The 20,398-nt window shown below is 36.1% G+C and overlaps 1 protein-coding gene across 1 annotated transcript in view; it reads right to left on the bottom strand.

The window, feature by feature from the left end:
• Nucleotides 1–20,398, bottom strand: part of LOC143251087 (uncharacterized) — a 60,994-nt gene that overhangs the window by 31,745 nt on the left and 8,851 nt on the right. The window contains exons 4-13 of the mRNA XM_076502449.1: nucleotides 14,744–14,770; nucleotides 11,365–11,404; nucleotides 9,237–9,283; nucleotides 8,835–8,951; nucleotides 8,053–8,121; nucleotides 6,921–6,977; nucleotides 5,305–5,344; nucleotides 5,001–5,047; nucleotides 2,113–2,229; nucleotides 146–214 (exon numbers count right to left, since the gene is read on the bottom strand). Coding sequence (XP_076358564.1) covers nucleotides 146–214; nucleotides 2,113–2,229; nucleotides 5,001–5,047; nucleotides 5,305–5,344; nucleotides 6,921–6,977; nucleotides 8,053–8,121; nucleotides 8,835–8,939 — 504 coding nt within the window. The 5' untranslated portion in view covers nucleotides 8,940–8,951; nucleotides 9,237–9,283; nucleotides 11,365–11,404; nucleotides 14,744–14,770. The remainder of the gene's footprint in view (nucleotides 1–145; nucleotides 215–2,112; nucleotides 2,230–5,000; nucleotides 5,048–5,304; nucleotides 5,345–6,920; nucleotides 6,978–8,052; nucleotides 8,122–8,834; nucleotides 8,952–9,236; nucleotides 9,284–11,364; nucleotides 11,405–14,743; nucleotides 14,771–20,398) is intronic.

Raw genomic sequence — 20,398 nt, forward strand, 5'->3', positions numbered from 1 at the left:
TTACAGAGCATGCGTAAATCAGCCAGTACTGTACGAGAATCGCTTCATTCACGTGAACCACCACGTGTTTTAAAACCTTAATAATTATATTAAAACTGATATATTATGCTTTATGTATTATTAATTGTGCAAAACTGAAACTCACCTGTACGTAATATGGTAAGCTGTCTTTCTTAGTTACTCCATTAGTGTTTTCTATTATACAAGATGCCCACTGAAAGGAAAGAAGTTCAAATTAAAGTAAAAATTTTTGCAAGCACTTTACATAACTATTGTGATTACTATTGTGGTTACTATTGTGATTAACGTAAGTGCCTACTATATGCTAGTGGTAACAAATAGTTTCAGTTTTATATTTAACTTAATGGCTCACCCTGGGAATAGACATAAACATTTCATTCAATTTCTAATATAACATCTCCTATACACAAACATATGTACAGAAATTTGTTTTATATACAGGTTCCACAGACAATTGACTGGTTTGGTTTGTTTTGAAGTTCGCGCAAAGCTACACGAGGGCTACCTGCGATAGCCGTCTCTAATTTAACAGTAAAAAACTAGAGGGAAGACAGTTAGTCATCACCACCAATTTGGGCTACTCTTTTACCAATAAATAGTGAAATTGACCGTCACTTATAACCTCCCCCACAGCGGAAAGGGCGAGCATGTTTGGTGTGACGGGGTTACGAACCCGCGACTCTCGGATTACGTGTCGAGTGCCTTAACCACCTGACCTGACAAGTGACTGCAAACCGCCTCAAGATCTGATGGGATCCTCCCCAGTGACACAGCGGCATGTCTAAGGAGTTATACTGCTATAAACCGAATTTCGATACCAGTGGTGGGCAGAACACATATAGCCCTCCTTTGAGTAGCTTTGTGCCTAATAACAAAGGAAACAAGCAAACATTCGTGATCAGTTAAATATGAAATTTTCTAAAATATATTTCATATAGAATTCACACTTAAACCCGAACAACACCCTTTGGGTTTAGGTTTACGTTAAATGTTAAAACTATCTGTCCACCATATTTTCAGTCTACAACATGTTGCTTTTAAGACACAAGGGGTGTTCTACTCAAGTATAAACTATAGGGTGGAAATAATTAATTGTATTTTTTTAGCATAATTCTACAAAAGGGATCATCTCTGCTGTGTTCATCTCAAGGCTCTAACTACAAATTGAGACATATGATTCAACCTTTGCCCATAAATCTCACGAGTGGAGTTGATTTAAGCCTTGCTTTTAAAGAGACACCGCTCCTGTTTAAAATTAAGTGTTGTTCCAACTCCATTATGATTGAAACTTGAATTAACAACATAAAAGTAACTGAAGGACAAAGTGTAACCCCACATTGCTCTGTATGGGGCAAGGTCCTATTTCTTTAGATTCCCCTCTAAAAACCCAGTCTAGCCTATTTGTTAGCACACCCAAAACCTGAACCTGTGGGTTTTTGATTCGCGTCCCTTTGCGACGAGAAAAGCGTTCCACATTTAGAATCACAGGAGGGACGATTAGTTCGTATTATTCTTCCCGACAAGTAGATAATGTCTTCCCTCTCGTATGTCATTTTAAAATTGGGAACGACTGTGCATCCGCATTTCTAGTGTAGCTAAAAAACAACAAAACATCAAGATGTTATTCTTATAGCTCTTAAGGGTTTGTAGAATATGGTTGCTTTGAACGTCCTCAATTAATTATTGATTAGTTGGTTTAAAGAACATCAAACTGTAAAAAAAAGTCATTTGATCAGTGACGTATATTATTACACACTTTCCAAAACTCTTATTGGCAACTTTATAAAATACACAAGTCTACAATTAGTAGAAGCAACTAAAATCCCTTTAATATAATTTTCACAGCTCACTAGGCTCTGAAACTTTGCTCACACCATCCTGAAAGTTCTACACATAGACCAACTAAATATCTAGAACATTCATTAACTCACTAACAAATCGCTTGACTTCCTTGAATCTAAACTAACAAGAAAACCAACCTAAAGATAGTAACTATCTCTACACCGGGCTTTTCTTAGCTATTTTTAGATATTCTGTTTTGACATAGTGACTCGATTTTAATCTTTGAGTGACAATGAAGTTGAGTTTCACCTGACTTGTTTTGATTATTGTCCGTGAATCTGGATCAGAGCAAATAACATCAACAATTTCATCCGTATCAACTCCAGGAAACGCTTTCTTCGTACATCCATCTAATATTGTCAGCTCCTGAAAAAAACGAACAAAAGAGACAAATAAGTTTCAGCAACGTATGTGTTGATTAAGATAGTTAGTTATCTCGTGTTACAAATCTTTGCCACGTTTTTTTTTAATTATAATTTATCTTAACGATATAATGATAATATTGAAAGTTATAAACAAAGATGAAGTTGCTTCTGTTTCCAGGATTTCTAAAGTAAACCTACCCACGAATGAATGAAATTTGTAAAACTTGGATTTGTTCAAATTTTCTGGATGTAAGAGGTTGTTGTTATTTTGGCTGTGCAATCAAACAAAAGACTCGTGTCGATAAGTTAACTTATATCTTGTTGTTTGTTTGTTTTTTGAATTTCGCACAAAGCTACTCGAGGACTATCTGTGCTAGCCGTCCCTAATTTAGAAGTGTAAGACTAAAGGGAAGGCAGCTAGTCATCACCACCCACCGCCAACTCTTAGGCTACTCTTTTTACCAACGAATAGTGAATTGACCGTAACATTATAACGCCCCTACGGCTGAAAGGGCGAGCATGTTTGGCGCGACAGGGATGCGAACCCGCGGCCCTCAGATTACGAGTCGCACGCCTTAACACGCTTGGCCATGCTGGGCCTATATCTACTTCTAACTGAAACTTCCCTGTGTTCTGTGCCCGGTTTATATGTTACAAGTATGTTATATATACGGCCCACGAGCGTGTGAGAACGGTTAGAGTGTTTTTGGATTTAAACACGTTTAAAATTCTAAATGTTGACGTAAATACTGAACGTATCTTAATGTGTAACGTGTTTCTCATTATTTTTCGAATTTTATATTTGACTTTGAAACTTTGTTTGTCATTGACAGAACAGATAAAAACGAGTGGGCATTTTGAAACGGTCTGTGATTTCTTTGGTAGGATCTATTTTATTTGTTAAAAACATCTCTTGTGATAGAGTGTAAGAAATTAAAGAGATAACCATACTTTGAAATATGCTATGATTTTTATCAAATAGCTGAGTGAAAAGAGATGTAGAGAGAATAGCTGTTAAACACTGTGTTTATAAGATTTTATAACAAGGTTATGTCTGTGGGAATCTGTATGGAACTATTGAAACGAATTAATAAATCACTGAATGTTTTATTACGGTAAAGAGATTGTCTAAAAAAAACTAAGTTATTCTTTCTTCTACCTCACATGCAAAGTTTATATATACACTACTGGTCAAAATCTTAAGGCCAATGAACACAAAGAAAAAATATGCATTTTGCGTTATTAGACTCAACCGCTTATTTGAGTAGGGCTTCGAAAGATGAAAATAAGAAAAGGGAAAAAAAACAACATATTAAAGCATTTAATAGGGAAAATGTGAACATTATAAAATTAGCCTAAATACTAGCTGGTCAAAAGTTTAAGACAATACTGAAACGAAGCGTTAATCGGTAAATACGTAACGAAATTTACTCATTTGTGTTCAAGCATTTGGTAAAAACATGGCAAAGGCTAAAAAGTTGATAGAGTTTGAACGTGGTTGAATTGTCGAGCTGTAAAAGCAAGGTCTCTCTCACGTGCCATCGCTGGTGAGATTGGGCGTAGTAAAACTGCTGTTGCAAATTTCGTAAAAGACCCTGAGTTATACGGAACGAGAATTTCAAGTGGTCAGCCCAAGAAAATTTCGCCGACGTTGAGCAGGAGGATTCGACGAGTTGTCCGGCAAGACACCAGCCGATTGTCGAACCAGATTAAGGCCCTTACGGACGCAGAATGCAGCTCAAGAACAATAAGACGGCATCTACGAGAGAAAGGCTTTAAAAACTGTAAACATCTTCAAAGAGCTCTTTCCACACCACGAAACAGCTCCATTAAACTTTGCTGAGAAGCACCAAACATGGGAAGTAGAAAATTGGAAGAAGGTTTTGCTCTCTGATGAGAAAAAAATTAACCTGGATGGTCCAGATGGCTTCCAACTTTACTAGCACGATAAAAATATCCCACCGAAGACATTTTCTACACGATACAGTGGAGGAGATTCCATCGTGATCTGGGGTGCTTTCTCCTTCCATAGAACAATGGAGCTTCAGGTTATAAAGGGGCGTCAAACAGCAGTTGGTTACATTGGCATGTTGGAGAGAGAATCTTTATTGACTGAAGGCCCTCGCTTGTGTGGAAATGACTAGATCTTTCAGCAGGACAAAGGAATTTTTCATGGCGAATAACGTGATTCTTTCATACCATCTAGCGTGTTCGACCGAACTGAGCCCCATTGAAAATGTTTGGGGATGGATGGCAAGGGAAATCTATAGAAATGGACGTCAATTCCAAACAGTGCATGATCTTCTTAAAGCCATCTTCACCACTTAGAATAACATTCCAGCCAGCCTTCTGCAAACGCTTATATCGACCATGCCAAAGCAAATGTTTGAAGTTATTGGCAATGACGGCCGTGCAACTCACTACTGAGACCTCTTGTGGAGCATTTCCTACCCCGTTTAGGACTTCTTTTTGGTATGGTCTTAAACTTTTGACCAGCTAGCATTTAGGCTAATTTCATAGTGTTCACGTTTTCCCTATTAATTGCTAAAAAAGTGTTTTATTTTTATTTCCCTTTTCTTATTTTCATCTTTCGAAGTTCTACTTAAATAAGTGGTTGAGTCTAACACCGCAAAATGCATATTTTTTCTTTATGTTCATTGGCCTTAAGATTTTGGCCAGCAGTGTATATATATATATATATGTGCTGTGCGTTTAAATATTCGTTTTCCACCTGATGAATCAGTATTGAAGAAATTATCTTAGTGCACATACCTTTGAAGATGCCCTCTGGCGGATACAGTCGTAACGAGCTTTGTTATCTAAAAGTACGTAAAAATATATCACATTAGAGAAATTAAATTTCAAGTGTAAACTAAGTATGTTTGTTTCATAGTAACATAGTTTTCTACTTCGAGTTTCAGTGAAATGAAATCTATTACTGTAAATAAACTTCACTTTTCTTAGTTTACAAACACGACCAGAAACTCGCTGGATTTAATCAAAACTATTCTTCTTAACCTGTAATATTTAAATATCTTACTGCAGTTCTATAACAATGTAAACATTTGAAACTTACCACATAGAAACGTTTGAAGTTGTTTCCCTTTATCTTCGAGCTACAGAATAAAATGAAGATATTTTACATGCCACAAAACCTAATAATAGCATAGTTCGCTTACTTACAAAAATATTATTCGACCATATTGTTTAAAACAGATAAATGTTTGATCCTCATTCAAAAGACGTTGAATATTAATGTGAAATAAATCCACATAACTTATCGGAATTTTAATACCAACCAAAGATGAGTAAAATCAAACGGTAATGTTGTATTTCTAAAATTAAATAGGTGGAATGAAACAATAATGTTTAATTTCTAAAATTAAATAGGTAGAATAAAAGAGTAATGTTTTATTTCTAAAATTAAATAGGTGGAATGAAACAATAATGTTTTATTTCTACAATCAAATAGGTAGAATGAAACAATAATGTTTTATTTCTAAAATTAAATAGGTAGAATAAAGCAATAATGTTTTATTTCTAAAATTAAATAGGTAGAATGAAACAATAATGTTTAATTTCTAAAATTAAATAGGTAGAATAAAACAATAATGTTTAATTTCTGAAATTAAACAGATAGAATGAAACAATAATGTTTTATTTCTGAAATTTAATAGATAGAATAAAACGATAATGTTTAATTTCTAAAATTAAATAGGTAGAATGAAACAATAATGTTTAATTTCTAAAATCAAATAGATAGAATGAAACAATAATGTTTAATTTCTAAAATCAAATAGGTAGAATGAAACAATAATGTTTTATTTCTAAAATTAAATAGGTAGAATGAAACAATAATGTTTAATTTCTAAAATTAAATAGGTAGAATAAAACAATAATGTTTTATTTTTAAAATTAAATTGGTAAAATAAAACAATAATGTTTTATTTCTAAAATCAAATAGGTAGAATAAAACAATAATGTTTTACTTCTAAAATTAAATAGATGAAATGAAACAAATAATATTTTATTTCTAACATTAAGCTGGTAGAATATTTATTTCTAAAATTAAACAGGTAGAATGAAACAATAATGTTTAATTTCTAAAATTAAATAAGTAGAATAAAACAATAATGTTTAATTTCTGAAATTAAACAGATAAAATGAAAAATAATTTTTACTTCTAAAATTAAATAGTTAGAATATTTATTTCTATAATTAAACAGGTGGAATAAAACAATAATGTTTTATTTCTAAAATTAATTTGGTAGAATGATATAATAACGTTGTAATTCTAAAGTCCTTGATCATTAAAAAGGGACAGTGTAACATGTAGAAACACAGAACGAGATAGGTAGGTGAGAGAAGGAAGTATGGGTAATTGGAGTAAGAAGGACAGGTAAGTGGATGGATGAAAGAATGAGGGGTAACTGGATAAACTGATGTGTGGGTGGATTATTTGACAGATTGATGTTTGAATGGGTGGATGGAAGAAGGACAGATGAATAGTTAAATTGATGAAAGAAAAATAAGTGAATGGGTGTATGGATTAACAGAAGAAGGAGGGGTGAATGAATAATTTCATGGATCAATGAAGAAAGAATTATCGGATAATACGGAAATTACATGATTTAAACGAACAGAAAAAGTCTAGATATTTTATACTGTTTGTTGTTTCAACGTCAGACTCACCCGCGCTTCTTGGATACGTTTCTTGGCGATCAATGAAGATGAAACACGGTGGCATTCCTAGAGGAACAATATGTATTGTTTACAAGGATTACGCATTCCTAGAGGAACAATATGTATTGTTTACAAGGATTACGCATTCCTAGAGGAACAATATGTATCATTTACAAGGGTCATACATTCCTAGAGGAACAATATGTATTGTTTACAAGGGTCATACATTCCTAGAGGAACAATATGTATCATTTACAAGGATTACACATTCCTAGAGGAACAATATGTATCATTTACAAGGGTCATACATTCCTAGAGGAACAATATGTATCATTTACAAGGATTACACATTCCTAGAGGAACAATATGTATCATTGACAAGGGTCATACATTCCTAGAGGAACAATATGTATCGTTTACAAGGGTCATACATTCCTAGAGGAATAACATGTATCGTTTACAAGGGTTACACATTCCTAGAGGAACAACATGTATCGTTTACAAGGATTGCACATTCCTAGAGGAACAATATGTATCATTTACAAGGGTCATACATTCCTAGACGAACAATATGTATCATTTACAAGGGTCATACATTCCTAGAGGAACAATATGTATCATTTACAAGGGTCATACATTCCTAGAGGAACAATATGTATCATTTACAAGGGTCATACATTCCTAGAGGAACAATATGTATTGTTTACAAGGATTACGCATTCCTAGAGGAACAATATGTATCATTTACAAGGGTCATACATTCCTAGAGGAACAATATGTATTGTTTACAAGGGTCATACATTCCTAGAGGAACAATATGTATCATTTACAAGGGTCGTACATTCCTAGAGGAACAATATGTATCATTTACAAGGGTCATACATTCCTAGAGGAACAATATGTATCATTTACAAGGATTACACATTCCTAGAGGAACAATATGTATCATTTACAAGGGTCATACATTCCTAGAGGAACAATATGTATCATTTACAAGGGTCATACATTCCTAGAGGAACAATATGTATCGTTTACAAGGGTTACGCAGTCCCAGAGAAACATGTATCGTTTAGAATAATAAATAAAGGAAACAGAAGTTTTGTGTATGCTAATATAGAACAGTAATAAATTCATAACTTACCGGTATGAAAGAAAGGGGACCTTTTCTTCCTCGAGTGTCTTTTGTATTATTCTTCATACAGAGACCCCACTGCGTGAAAATAAAAAAAAGAAACACTTAAATTTCACAATTTCTTCTGTAAACACAATCTAGCTCGTCCTATATACGTGTATTTAAATATAACCCTTAGTTAAACTAGAAAAGTAACATATTGTTTGTTTTTTCTTAAATTTCGCGCAAAGCTACACAAGAGCTATCTGCGCTAGCCGTCTCTAATTTAGCAGTGTAAGACTAGAGAGAAGGCAGCTAGTCATCACTACCCACCGCCAACTCTTGGACTACTCTTTTACCAACGAATAGTGGGATTGAACGTAACATTATAATGCCCCCACGGCTGAAAGGATGAGCATGTTTGGTGCGATGTGAATTTGAACCCACGACCCTCAGATTATGAGTTGAACGCCCTAACCACCTGGCCATGCCGGGCCGGCTAGTGCATGTAATTTAAGTATGTTTGTTAATTTTACTCTATGTATTCTTTGCTCCTTTACCTTGAATGTCAAATACTAAATGTTAAAAAATATCAGGTTAATGGTTATTTGTGAGCGCAGATTATAATCGTAAACTCAAGATTGATTCATCTGTTATTAGAGTTCCTAATGGACCACATTTTCGCGTGTGTGGTCAGATTACGCATGGAAACTCAAGTCAGATTCGCCAGCTAGTTTCAAATGTACCATCTATCCGTGCACAAAATCAAGTTATATATTAAAATTGTACAGCTTATCGCTTCAAATTCTTACCTCACCAGAGCTCTCTACAACTGACGGATCTGAATCATCACATAAGACGCTGAAAAATTCGTCTGCGCTGACGTCTGGGAACGCTCTTTGGCGACATTTATCCATGAGTTCTAATTTCTGAAATCAAAAAATAAAGTTAATTGCGTAATAAAACGAGTGTTTCGCTGGCTATATCATAATAACAACATGGAAAATTTAATTTCGTTTGTAACCATGGTAACAAGGCTATCGAATAAATACACTAGTTGTGCCATAACATTTGTTTAATTTTTAGTGTTTTTAAACTACCAAAAATTTTATAAAATAAATAATAATTTTTAGAGTGTACATTATTTAAACTACTTGATTGTTTTTAAAGAGCTTTGTAAGCTTTTAAACGCTGTAGAGAAATTAAAGCTTTACCTCTAATGGAGAATTACTTCTGATACAGTCATATCGTGCTTTGTTACCTGTAAAGAGAGACAACAATAACTCACTTCTCATTGAACGTTTTACTAAGTTACGAAATTACAAATATAGTCGTTTTATGACGACAGCCTCCTGCTAGTACAGCGGTAAGTGTACGGATTTACAACGCTAAAATCAAGGGTTCGATTCCCCTCGGTGGACTCAGCAGATATCCCGATGTGGTTTGTCCATTAGAAAAACACACACAAACACATGATTATAACCAACGTCGTTACATATTAAAGAAACGTTTGTGGTAAATAAATGCCTAACGTGAACTTTGAAATATTAGCTTTATTAATTTTTTTCTTTTTTAATGTGTAGCTTAGACACAATTTTTAGTAATGTTACATTTTTCAACGAATGTTTAACATTCGACAGCACTTGAAACAATCAACCAGTGTTTATGTGTTCCGTTAGTAAGGGAAAATATATTCTTTCTTTAATGTTACTACTCTTAAGAGTCGTAGTTAGAACGTTTTATATACCTAGTTTTATTATGCCTTTACTACAGTGATTATTTTATATTGTTTGCTTAATATATGTATTTAGGACTAACCTAAATTATATGTTTGTCGTACCTTTTGATATATTATTGGGTTTTGTTTGTTTGTTTTTGAATTTCGCTACAAGAGGGCTATCTGCACTAGCCGTCCCTAATTTAACAGTATAAGACTACAGGGAAGCAGCTAGTCATTACCACCCATCGCCAACCCTCTTGGGTTATTCTTTTACCAACGAATAGTGGGATTGATCGCAAAATTACAACACCACTACGGCGACGAGCATGTTCATTGTGATAGGGATTCGAACTCGTGACCATCAGATTACGAGTCGAGCGCCATAACCAAATGGCCACGCCAAGCCTATTGTTGGGTTTATGGCCAATAACATCGTTATTAGCGAGGGCACACCCAACAGGTGAAACAATTGCGTTAGAAACTTTATACGTAAGAATTTAACAACAGCATATTTAACTGGTTGATTTTGATTTAATTTTTAATATACGTAAAACGTTTCCTCTAATCGAATGCTGATATTAATTTATAAGATGAAACGTAGAGATGATAACGAAGCTAAAAGTAATGTAAGATGTTCAACGTAAAAAAAACTTGAAAGAACATGTGAACTTTGGTTGTATTTAATCAATTAATGTATAGTATTGCCGACTTAGATTGCTATATTGTTTACTCAGAAGGTAGTGTTTTATGTCAACAATTCTGTTTGGAGAAGTATTTGAACAATGTGTTGACACGTTCCTAAGTGCCCGGCATGGCCAAGCGTGTTAAGGCGTGCGACTCGTAATCTGAGGGTCGCGGGTTCGCATCCCCATCGCGCCATACATGCTCGCCCTTTCAGCCGTGGGGGCGTTATAATGTGACGGTCAATCCCGCTATTCGTTGGTAAAAAAGTATCCCAAGAGTTGGTGGCGGGTGGTGATGACTAGCTGCCTTCCCTCTAGTCTTACACTGCTAAATTAGGGACGGCTAGCACAGATAGCCCTCGAGTAGCTTTGTGCGAAATTCAAAACAAACAAGCAAACAAACACGTTTCTAGAATATCTTTTAAAAAACTTTCTGTCCATTCCATTACATGCGTTTGTAATTGTGCTTAATCCTGCACTAAGAAGACGATATATGATGGATTTATTGTAAGCCACCTTAAATAAACTGACTCCAATCTTTAATAAGAGTAGCTTCACAAACTATATTTTTATAAAACACACCTACGATATATCTTGGTCTGTATGTCCTGTAAATGAGAACACTGACTTTTTATACTTGTTGAAAATTTGACCTCGAGTTCATTCGTCACATTGACTAAGAACGTAGTTAGCAGAAGAGTTACCAGATTCAGTTTCTCGAAGTATTCCAGCAACACAGGCTGTAATAACCACATAAGGAAATATACGTGATTTTTCACATCGCTAAAAGAATGAAGGCTGATATTTTAATGAATAGTGAAGTAGGACATACGTAAAATCGTCCACTTAAAAGATGCTGAATAGTTTGGGTGACGTACGCTACCGGTAAGATCTCAGGATACAAAAAATAATAAATTAATAAAAAATCAAACAACTTACTACAGAAATACTGACGCACCCTCTTCCCAAGTCGGGCCAACTGGAAAAGAAAATATTTATTATTATAAGATAACACTTGTCTATTATAAAATACACTCTAAATAACACTTGTGTATTATAAAATACACTCTAAATAACACTTGTGTATTATAAAATACACTCTAAATAACACTTGTGTATTATAAAATACACTGTAAATAACACTTGTGTATTATAAAATGCATTGTAAATAACACTTGTGTATTATAAAATACACTGTAAATAACACTTGTGTATTATAAAATACACTGTAAATAACACTTGTGTATTATAAAATACACTGTAAATAACACTTGTGTATTATAAAATACACTGTAAATAACACTTGTGTATTATAAAATACACTGTAAATAACACTTGTGTATTATAAAATACATTGTAAATGACACTTGTGTATTATAAAATACATTGTAAATGACACTTGTGTATTATAAAATACACTGTAAATAACACTTGTGTATTATAAAATACACTGTAAATGACACTTGTGTATTATAAAATACACTGTAAATGACACTTGTGTATTATAAAATACATTGTAAATAACACTTGTGTATTATAAAATACATTGTAATAACACTTGTGTATTATAAAATACACTGTAAATAACACTTTGTATTATATAAAATACACTGTAAATAACACTTGTGTATTATAAAATACATTGTAAATAACACTTGTGTATTATAAAATACATTGTAAATAACACTTGTGTATTATAAAAATACACTGTAAATAACACTTGTGTATTATAAAATACATTGTAAATAACACTTGTGTATTATAAAATACATTGTAAATAACACTTGTGTATTATAAAATACACTGTAAATGACACTTGTGTATTATAAAATACATAGTAAATAACATTTGTGTATTATAAAATACATAGTAAATAACATTTGTGTATTATAAAATACACTGTAAATAACACTTGTGTATTATAAAATACATTGTAACTAACATTTGTGTGATGGTTTTCTTTAGACACACTATTTGTTTTATCTTTACAGTGAAATGTTCTTAAAAGGGGAGTTTACCATCTAGATATGGAATAAAATGAGCTTGAAGAAACAATATTTATTCTATAACCTCTCTGGTTTTTCATTGATACTGGGTGCACATATTATTTGTGTTTTTTTTCTAACGTTGCTAAACAAAGAACAAAGAAAAACAGCCACTCATTCAGGTCTGCCCCTTTCCCACAAACGTGTAGCAAAGAAACTGTCACTAAAGAAAACTGCTCCAGAGAAGCATTTGGTAAATGATTTATATAATATTTTACAACTGTTGTATGGATCTATTATAACCTATAAGTTTCACACCAGACACCAACTTCGTTTCTGACCTGATCGTATCAGTAAACCGTGAAGAGCTTATGTATCGTGTCATTTCTGACACTATAGCTTCAAGTTTTGTTCAAAAACAGTGCAAGCTATTTCTTCCACCCAGTAAATGTTATTGTTATGCGAGGCTGCTTGCACTGGTCATTATTTTTGTTTACGTAACTAAGACACAACTAATTACATTCCAGTTTGTCTATATTTAGAAAGGCAGTGTTTATACAATGAGGAAAAGAGTTTATAACTTCCAGATTTATGATTAGTGTCCAACATGAAGGTGTTTTTATCTATGTATATATTTTATGTCATTAACTCCTACTTTTATTGTTGAATAAATTTATTTCTATTGGAATTTTAAACAATGTTATAAACTTAGTTGATTGTGGAATTTAAATAATGTGACAAACCTGTTTGTAGACTCGGGGGAAGGAGGGATATTTAAAACGATTGATCATCTGCACATGCTTTTCTAGTTTGCCTCTAAATTCCAACACACTCTGACTGAGCGTTAGGAGTGACACACCTTTTTATTTAGTAAAATCTTTCAAGAGACCATCACAAAAACGTTATTCACATCAGCGCTTGTCGCCATGAAACATGTGCGCTTGATAAAGCACTCACTCAACACTTGTCGCCATAAAACATATGCACTTCATAAAGCACTCAAATTCAGTTCGTCCCCATAAAACATATACACTTGATAAAGCACTCACATCATCACTTGTACTCGTGGAACATAAATATTTGACTTTAGCTGCATTTCAAACTTGTAACCTTACAGTGTTATATCTTCCGTTATTGAACAAAGAGTGTCATTTTCATTACACACGCTGTTTTACAATTCGTATTTCAAATACCTTATGAAACGGCTCGCAAGTTATATTAAAAATATGTTTGGTTTGGTTTTGGCTTGTTTTGAATTTTGAGCAAAGCTACACGAGGGCTATCTGCGATAACAGTCCCTAATTTAGCAGTGTAAGACTAGAGGGGAGGCAGTTAATCATCACCAACTACTGGCAACTCTTGGGACACTCTTTTACCAGCGAATAGTGGGATTGACCGTCACATTATAACGCCCTTACGGCTGATGGGCGAGCATGTTTGGTGCGGTCGAGATTCGAACCCGCGACCGTCAGATTACGAGTCGAGTGCCTTAACCATCTGGCCAGGGCAGGGCCACAAACATATGTAAATTAAATATTATTCAAATCTTAAGTACTGTTTCCGGGTGTGTCTTGATTAACTTGGAAATTATAATTTAATGATGTAAATCTCAACTTCCTAACTGCCAACATCTCAATAAAATCAAACTACACATAGAATCAAAGAAGAAGAAAAAAAAATTCATATTGTTATAAATACGTAAAAATATACGAGTAATCTAAGGAAAAATTTTATGTTTCTCAGGCAAGGGAGTCCACGTAACGGATCCCCAGTTTTAACAAATATGAAAATAAATTTGTTTGTAGGTGAATAATAAAAAAACAGGTAAAATCCAAAATAATGTTTCTTTGTGTTGTTTTTTTTAAGTTTACTAGCCAGTGACGCAAGAATATTTTAAAGACTATATCCTCTTGGAATAAGACCTGAATAATATTGCCCCAAGTTTGTTGGATTTTTTTTTTGTTCTTCATGTACAAACTTCTACCTCCTCCCGCCATCTCTTGACAGTTTGGAGAGTTAATTATAGCTATCGAGGATTCCTCCTTGTCTTATGAATATGTAACTTAAATTCATACACTTATATAACAAAGTCTAATTCTACGTTTTCCCCACAGTTGTCACTGAATGTAACTTGTAATAAGCTTTAACAGTGATTTATTTTCCTGAACGTATATCACCTTTAACAAAAAACACACAACACAAAATCACATTAACAGCAGGCCAATACAGACCTTTTCTCGCAAATTACAAAAAAAAAAAAACCTTGTAAGTTGTCTTAACTGCCGCTAGCGTTAAAATTTAGTTAGACACAAACTACATGAATAAAAAATTACCCTTCCTCCATAGAGCTTGGTACATTCCTGAAACACAAAAATAAAAATTATTGACATACACGAAAAATGAATAAAGAAAATACCAACAAGAAGCTATAAATAACAAAGGCTAACCCTAACATTCTATATACATTAACTTAATACACTTAACTTCATAGATCGCGCTTCATTTCGTAAACATTTTTACAGGTTTATCTTCGTATTTATAGCTGCAGTTTCAATTAATTTTAAAAAGGTTTTAGACATTGTTGCTAAAACAATGTTTCTTTATTATCAATAGGCGCATTATTTCAAATTCGCCATTTTTTATTTTTTTTAAGCGTGTTCAGACTATTTGGTACAATAGGTCTGTTCAAATGTTTTAAATTAAACACGTGATCTAGTTACTCGTTTTGAACTATAACCAGTATTGCACTTCGTGCCACTTGTCAAATTTATATTTCATACACATATACGTTACATTATAACAATTTTCAGTCTGAAAATTTGAAAGTCACGGATAACAAACCAGAGCAGATATACATTCATGGTGGTACGGAACGCATCTGAACTACGCTATGACATCATTTAGCGTTCGTAGGGTGTGTAATGTTACCGTAAACTAGTCGTTTTGGAAATGGTAACATTCCTTACCAACGCAAAATATTCATGTACTCAGATCATAAAGCTGTATTTAGATTTAAATCTCCAGACGAGAATATTCGTTATATTTAATGGAGAACAAATGATTATGGATAACCCAGAGAACCAGGACCATCCAACCACACCCCAGCTGTGCTTAGAAAACAAATGATTATGGATAACCTAGGGAACCAGGACCATCCAATCACACCCCAGCTGTTGTTAGAAAACAAATGATTATGGATAACCTAGGGAACCAGGACCATCCAATCACACCCCAGCTGTTGTTAGAAAACAAATGATTATGGATAACCTAGGGAACCAGGACCATTCAACCACACCTCAGCTGTGGTTAGAAAACAAATGATTATGGATAACCTAGGGAACCAGGACCATTCAACCACACCTCAGCTGTGGTTAGAAAACAAATGATTATGGATAACCTAGGGAACCAGGACCATCCAACCACACCCCAGCTGTGGTTAGAAAACAAATGATTATGGATAACCTAGGGAACCAGGACCATCCAATCACACCCCAGCTGTGGTTAGAAAACAAATGATTGTGGATAACCTAGGGAACCAGGACCGTCCAACCACACTCCAGCTGTGGTTAGAAAACAAATGATTATGGATAACCTAGGGAACCAGGACCATCCAACCACACCCCACCTGTGGTTAGAAAACAAATGATTATGGATAACCTAGGGAACCAGGACCATCCAATCACACCCCAGCTGTGGTTAAAAACAAATTATTATGGATAACCTAGGGAACCAGGACCGTCCAACCACATCCCAGCTGTGCTTAGAAAACAAATGATTATGGATAACCTAGGGAACCAGGACCATCCAATCACACCCCAGCTGTTGTTAGAAAACAAATGATTATGGATAACCTAGGGAACCAGGACCATCCAATCACACCCCAGCTGTTGTTAGAAAACAAATAATTATGGATAACCTAGGAAACCAGGACCATTCAACCACACCTCAGCTGTGGTTAGAAAACAAATGATTATGGATAACCTAGGGAACCAGGACCATCTAATCACACCCCAGCTGTGGTTAGAAAACAAATTATTATGGATAACCTAGGGAACCAGGACCGTCCAACCACATCCCAGCTGTGCTTAGAAAACAAATGATTATGGATAACCTAGGGAACCAGGACCATCTAACCACACCCCAGCTGTGGTTAGAAAACAAATGATTATGGATAACCTAGGGAACCAGGACCATCCAATCACACCCCAGCTGTGGTTAGAAAACAAATGATTATGGATAACCTAGGGAACCAGGACCGTCTAACCACACTCCAGCTGTGGTTAGAAAACAAATGATTATGGATAACCTAGGGAACCAGGACCATCCAATCACACCCCAGCTGTTGTTAGAAAACAAATGATTATGGATAACCTAGGAAACCAGGACCATTCAACCACACCTCAGCTGTGGTTAGAAAACAAATGATTATGGATAACCTAGGGAACCAGGACCATCTAATCACACCCCAGCTGTGGTTAGAAAACAAATTATTATGGATAACCTAGGGAACCAGGACCGTCCAACCACATCCCAGCTGTGCTTAGAAAACAAATGATTATGGATAACCTAGGGAACCAGGACCATCAAACCACACCCCAGCTGTGGTTAGAAAACAAATGATTATGGATAACCTAGGGAACCAGGACCATCCAATCACACCCCAGCTGTGGTTAGAAAACAAATGATTATGGATAACCTAGGGAACCAGGACCGTCCAACCACACTCCAGCTGTGGTTAGAAAACAAATGATTATGGATAACCTAGGGAACCAGGACCATCCAACCACACCCCAGCTGTGGTTAGAAAACAAATGATTATGGATAACCTAGGGAACCAGGACCATCCAATCACACCCCAGCTGTGGTTAGAAAACAAATGATTATGGATAACCTAGGGAACCAGGACCGTCCAACCACACTCCAGCTGTGGTTAGAAAACAAATGATTATGGAGAACCTAGGGAACCAGGACCATCCAACCACACCCCAGCTGTGGTTAGAAAACAAATGATTATGGAGAACCTAGGGAACCAGGACCATCCAACCACACCCCAGCTGTGGTTAGAAAACAAATGATTATGGATAACCTAGGGAACCAGGACCATCCAATCACACCCCAGCTGTGGTTAGAAAACAAATGATTATGGATAACCTAGGGAACCAGGACCATCCAATCACACCCCAGCTGTGGTTAGAAAACAAATGATTATGGATAACCTAGGGAACCAGGACCGTCCAACCACACTCCAGCTGTGGTTAGAAAACAAATGATTATGGATAACCTAGGGAACCAGGACCATCCAACCACACCCCACCTGTGGTTAGAAAACAAATGATTATGGATAACCTAGGGAACCAGGACCATCCAATCACACCCCAGCTGTGGTTAAAAAACAAATTATTATGGATAACCTAGGGAACCAGGACCGTCCAACCACATCCCAGCTGTGCTTAGAAAACAAATGATTATGGATAACCTAGGGAACCAGGACCATCCAATCACACCCCAGCTGTTGTATAAAAAACAAATGATTATGGATAACCTAGGGAACCAGGACCATCCAATCACACCCCAGCTGTTGTTAGAAAACAAATGATTATGGATAACCTAGGGAACCAGGGCCATCCAATCACACCCCAGCTGTTGTTAGAAAACAAATAATTATGGATAACCTAGGAAACCAGGACCATTCAACCACACCTCAGCTGTGGTTAGAAAACAAATGATTATGGATAACCTAGGGAACCAGGACCATCTAATCACACCCCAGCTGTGGTTAGAAAACAAATTATTATGGATAACCTAGGGAACCAGGACCGTCCAACCACATCCCAGCTGTGCTTAGAAAACAAATGATTATGGATAACCTAGGGAACCAGGACCATCTAACCACACCCCAGCTGTGGTTAGAAAACAAATGATTATGGATAACCTAGGGAACCAGGACCATCCAATCACACCCCAGCTGTGGTTAGAAAACAAATGATTATGGATAACCTAGGGAACCAGGACCGTCTAACCACACTCCAGCTGTGGTTAGAAAACAAATGATTATGGATAACCTAGGGAACCAGGACCATCCAACCACACCCCAGCTGTGGTTAGAAAACAAATGATTATGGATAACCTAGGGAACCAGGACCATCCAATCACACCCCAGCTGTGGTTAGAAAACAAATGATTATGGATAACCTAGGGAACCAGGACCGTCCAACCACACTCCAGCTGTGGTTAGAAAACAAATGATTATGGAGAACCTAGGGAACCAGGACCATCCAACCACACCCCAGCTGTGGTTAGAAAACAAATGATTATGGAGAACCTAGGGAACCAGGACCATCCAACCACACCCCAGCTGTGGTTAGAAAACAAATGATTATGGATAACCTAGGGAACCAGGACCATCCAATCACACCCCAGCTGTGGTTAGAAAACAAATGATTATGGATAACCTAGGGAACCAGGACCATCCAATCACACCCCAGCTGTGGTTAGAAAACAAATGATTATGGATAACCTAGGGAACCAGGACCGTCCAACCACACTCCAGCTGTGGTTAGAAAACAAATGATTATGGATAACCTAGGGAACCAGGACCATCCAACCACACCCCACCTGTGGTTAGAAAACAAATGATTATGGATAACCTAGGGAACCAGGACCATCCAATCACACCCCAGCTGTGGTTAAAAAACAAATTATTATGGATAACCTAGGGAACCAGGACCGTCCAACCACATCCCAGCTGTGCTTAGAAAACAAATGATTATGGATAACCTAGGGAACCAGGACCATCCAATCACACCCCAGCTGTTGTATAAAAACAAATGATTATGGATAACCTAGGGAACCAGGACCATCCAATCACACCCCAGCTGTTGTATAAAAACAAATGATTATGGATAACCTAGGGAACCAGGACCATCCAATCACACCCCAGCTGTTGTTAGAAAACAAATGATTATGGATAACCTAGGGAACCAGGACCATCCAATCACACCCCAGCTGTTGTTAGAAAACAAATAATTATGGATAACCTAGGAAACCAGGACCATTCAACCACACCTCAGCTGTGGTTAGAAAACAAATGATTATGGATAACCTAGGGAACCAGGACCATCTAATCACACCCCAGCTGTGGTTAGAAAACAAATTATTATGGATAACCTAGGGAACCAGGACCGTCCAACCACATCCCAGCTGTGCTTAGAAAACAAATGATTATGGATAACCTAGGGAACCAGGACCATCTAACCACACCCCAGCTGTGGTTAGAAAACAAATGATTATGGATAACCTAGGGAACCAGGACCATCCAATCACACCCCAGCTGTGGTTAGAAAACAAATGATTATGGATAACCTAGGGAACCAGGACCGTCTAACCACACTCCAGCTGTGGTTAGAAAACAAATGATTATGGATAACCTAGGGAACCAGGACCATCCAACCACACCCCAGCTGTGGTTAGAAAACAAATGATTATGGATAACCTAGGGAACCAGGACCATCCAATCACACCCCAGCTGTGGTTAGAAAACAAATGATTATGGATAACCTAGGGAACCAGGACCGTCCAACCACACTCCAGCTGTGGTTAGAAAACAAATGATTATGGATAACCTAGGGAACCAGGACCATCCAACCACACCCCAGCTGTGGTTAGAAAACAAATGATTATGGAGAACCTAGGGAACCAGGACCATCCAACCACACCCCAGCTGTGGTTAGAAAACAAATGATTATGGATAACCTAGGGAACCAGGACCATCCAATCACACCCCAGCTGTTGTATAAAAACAAATGATTATGGATAACCTAGGGAACCAGGACCATCCAATCACACCCCAGCTGTTGTTAGAAAACAAATGATTATGGATAACCTAGGGAACCAGGACCATCCAATCACACCCCAGCTGTTGTTAGAAAACAAATGATTATGGATAACCTAGGAAACCAGGACCATTCAACCACACCTCAGCTGTGGTT

The sequence above is a fragment of the Tachypleus tridentatus genome, chromosome 5 (assembly GCF_004210375.1).
Source record: "Tachypleus tridentatus isolate NWPU-2018 chromosome 5, ASM421037v1, whole genome shotgun sequence".
In the NCBI taxonomy this organism is placed as follows: Eukaryota; Metazoa; Arthropoda; class Merostomata; order Xiphosura; family Limulidae; genus Tachypleus; species Tachypleus tridentatus.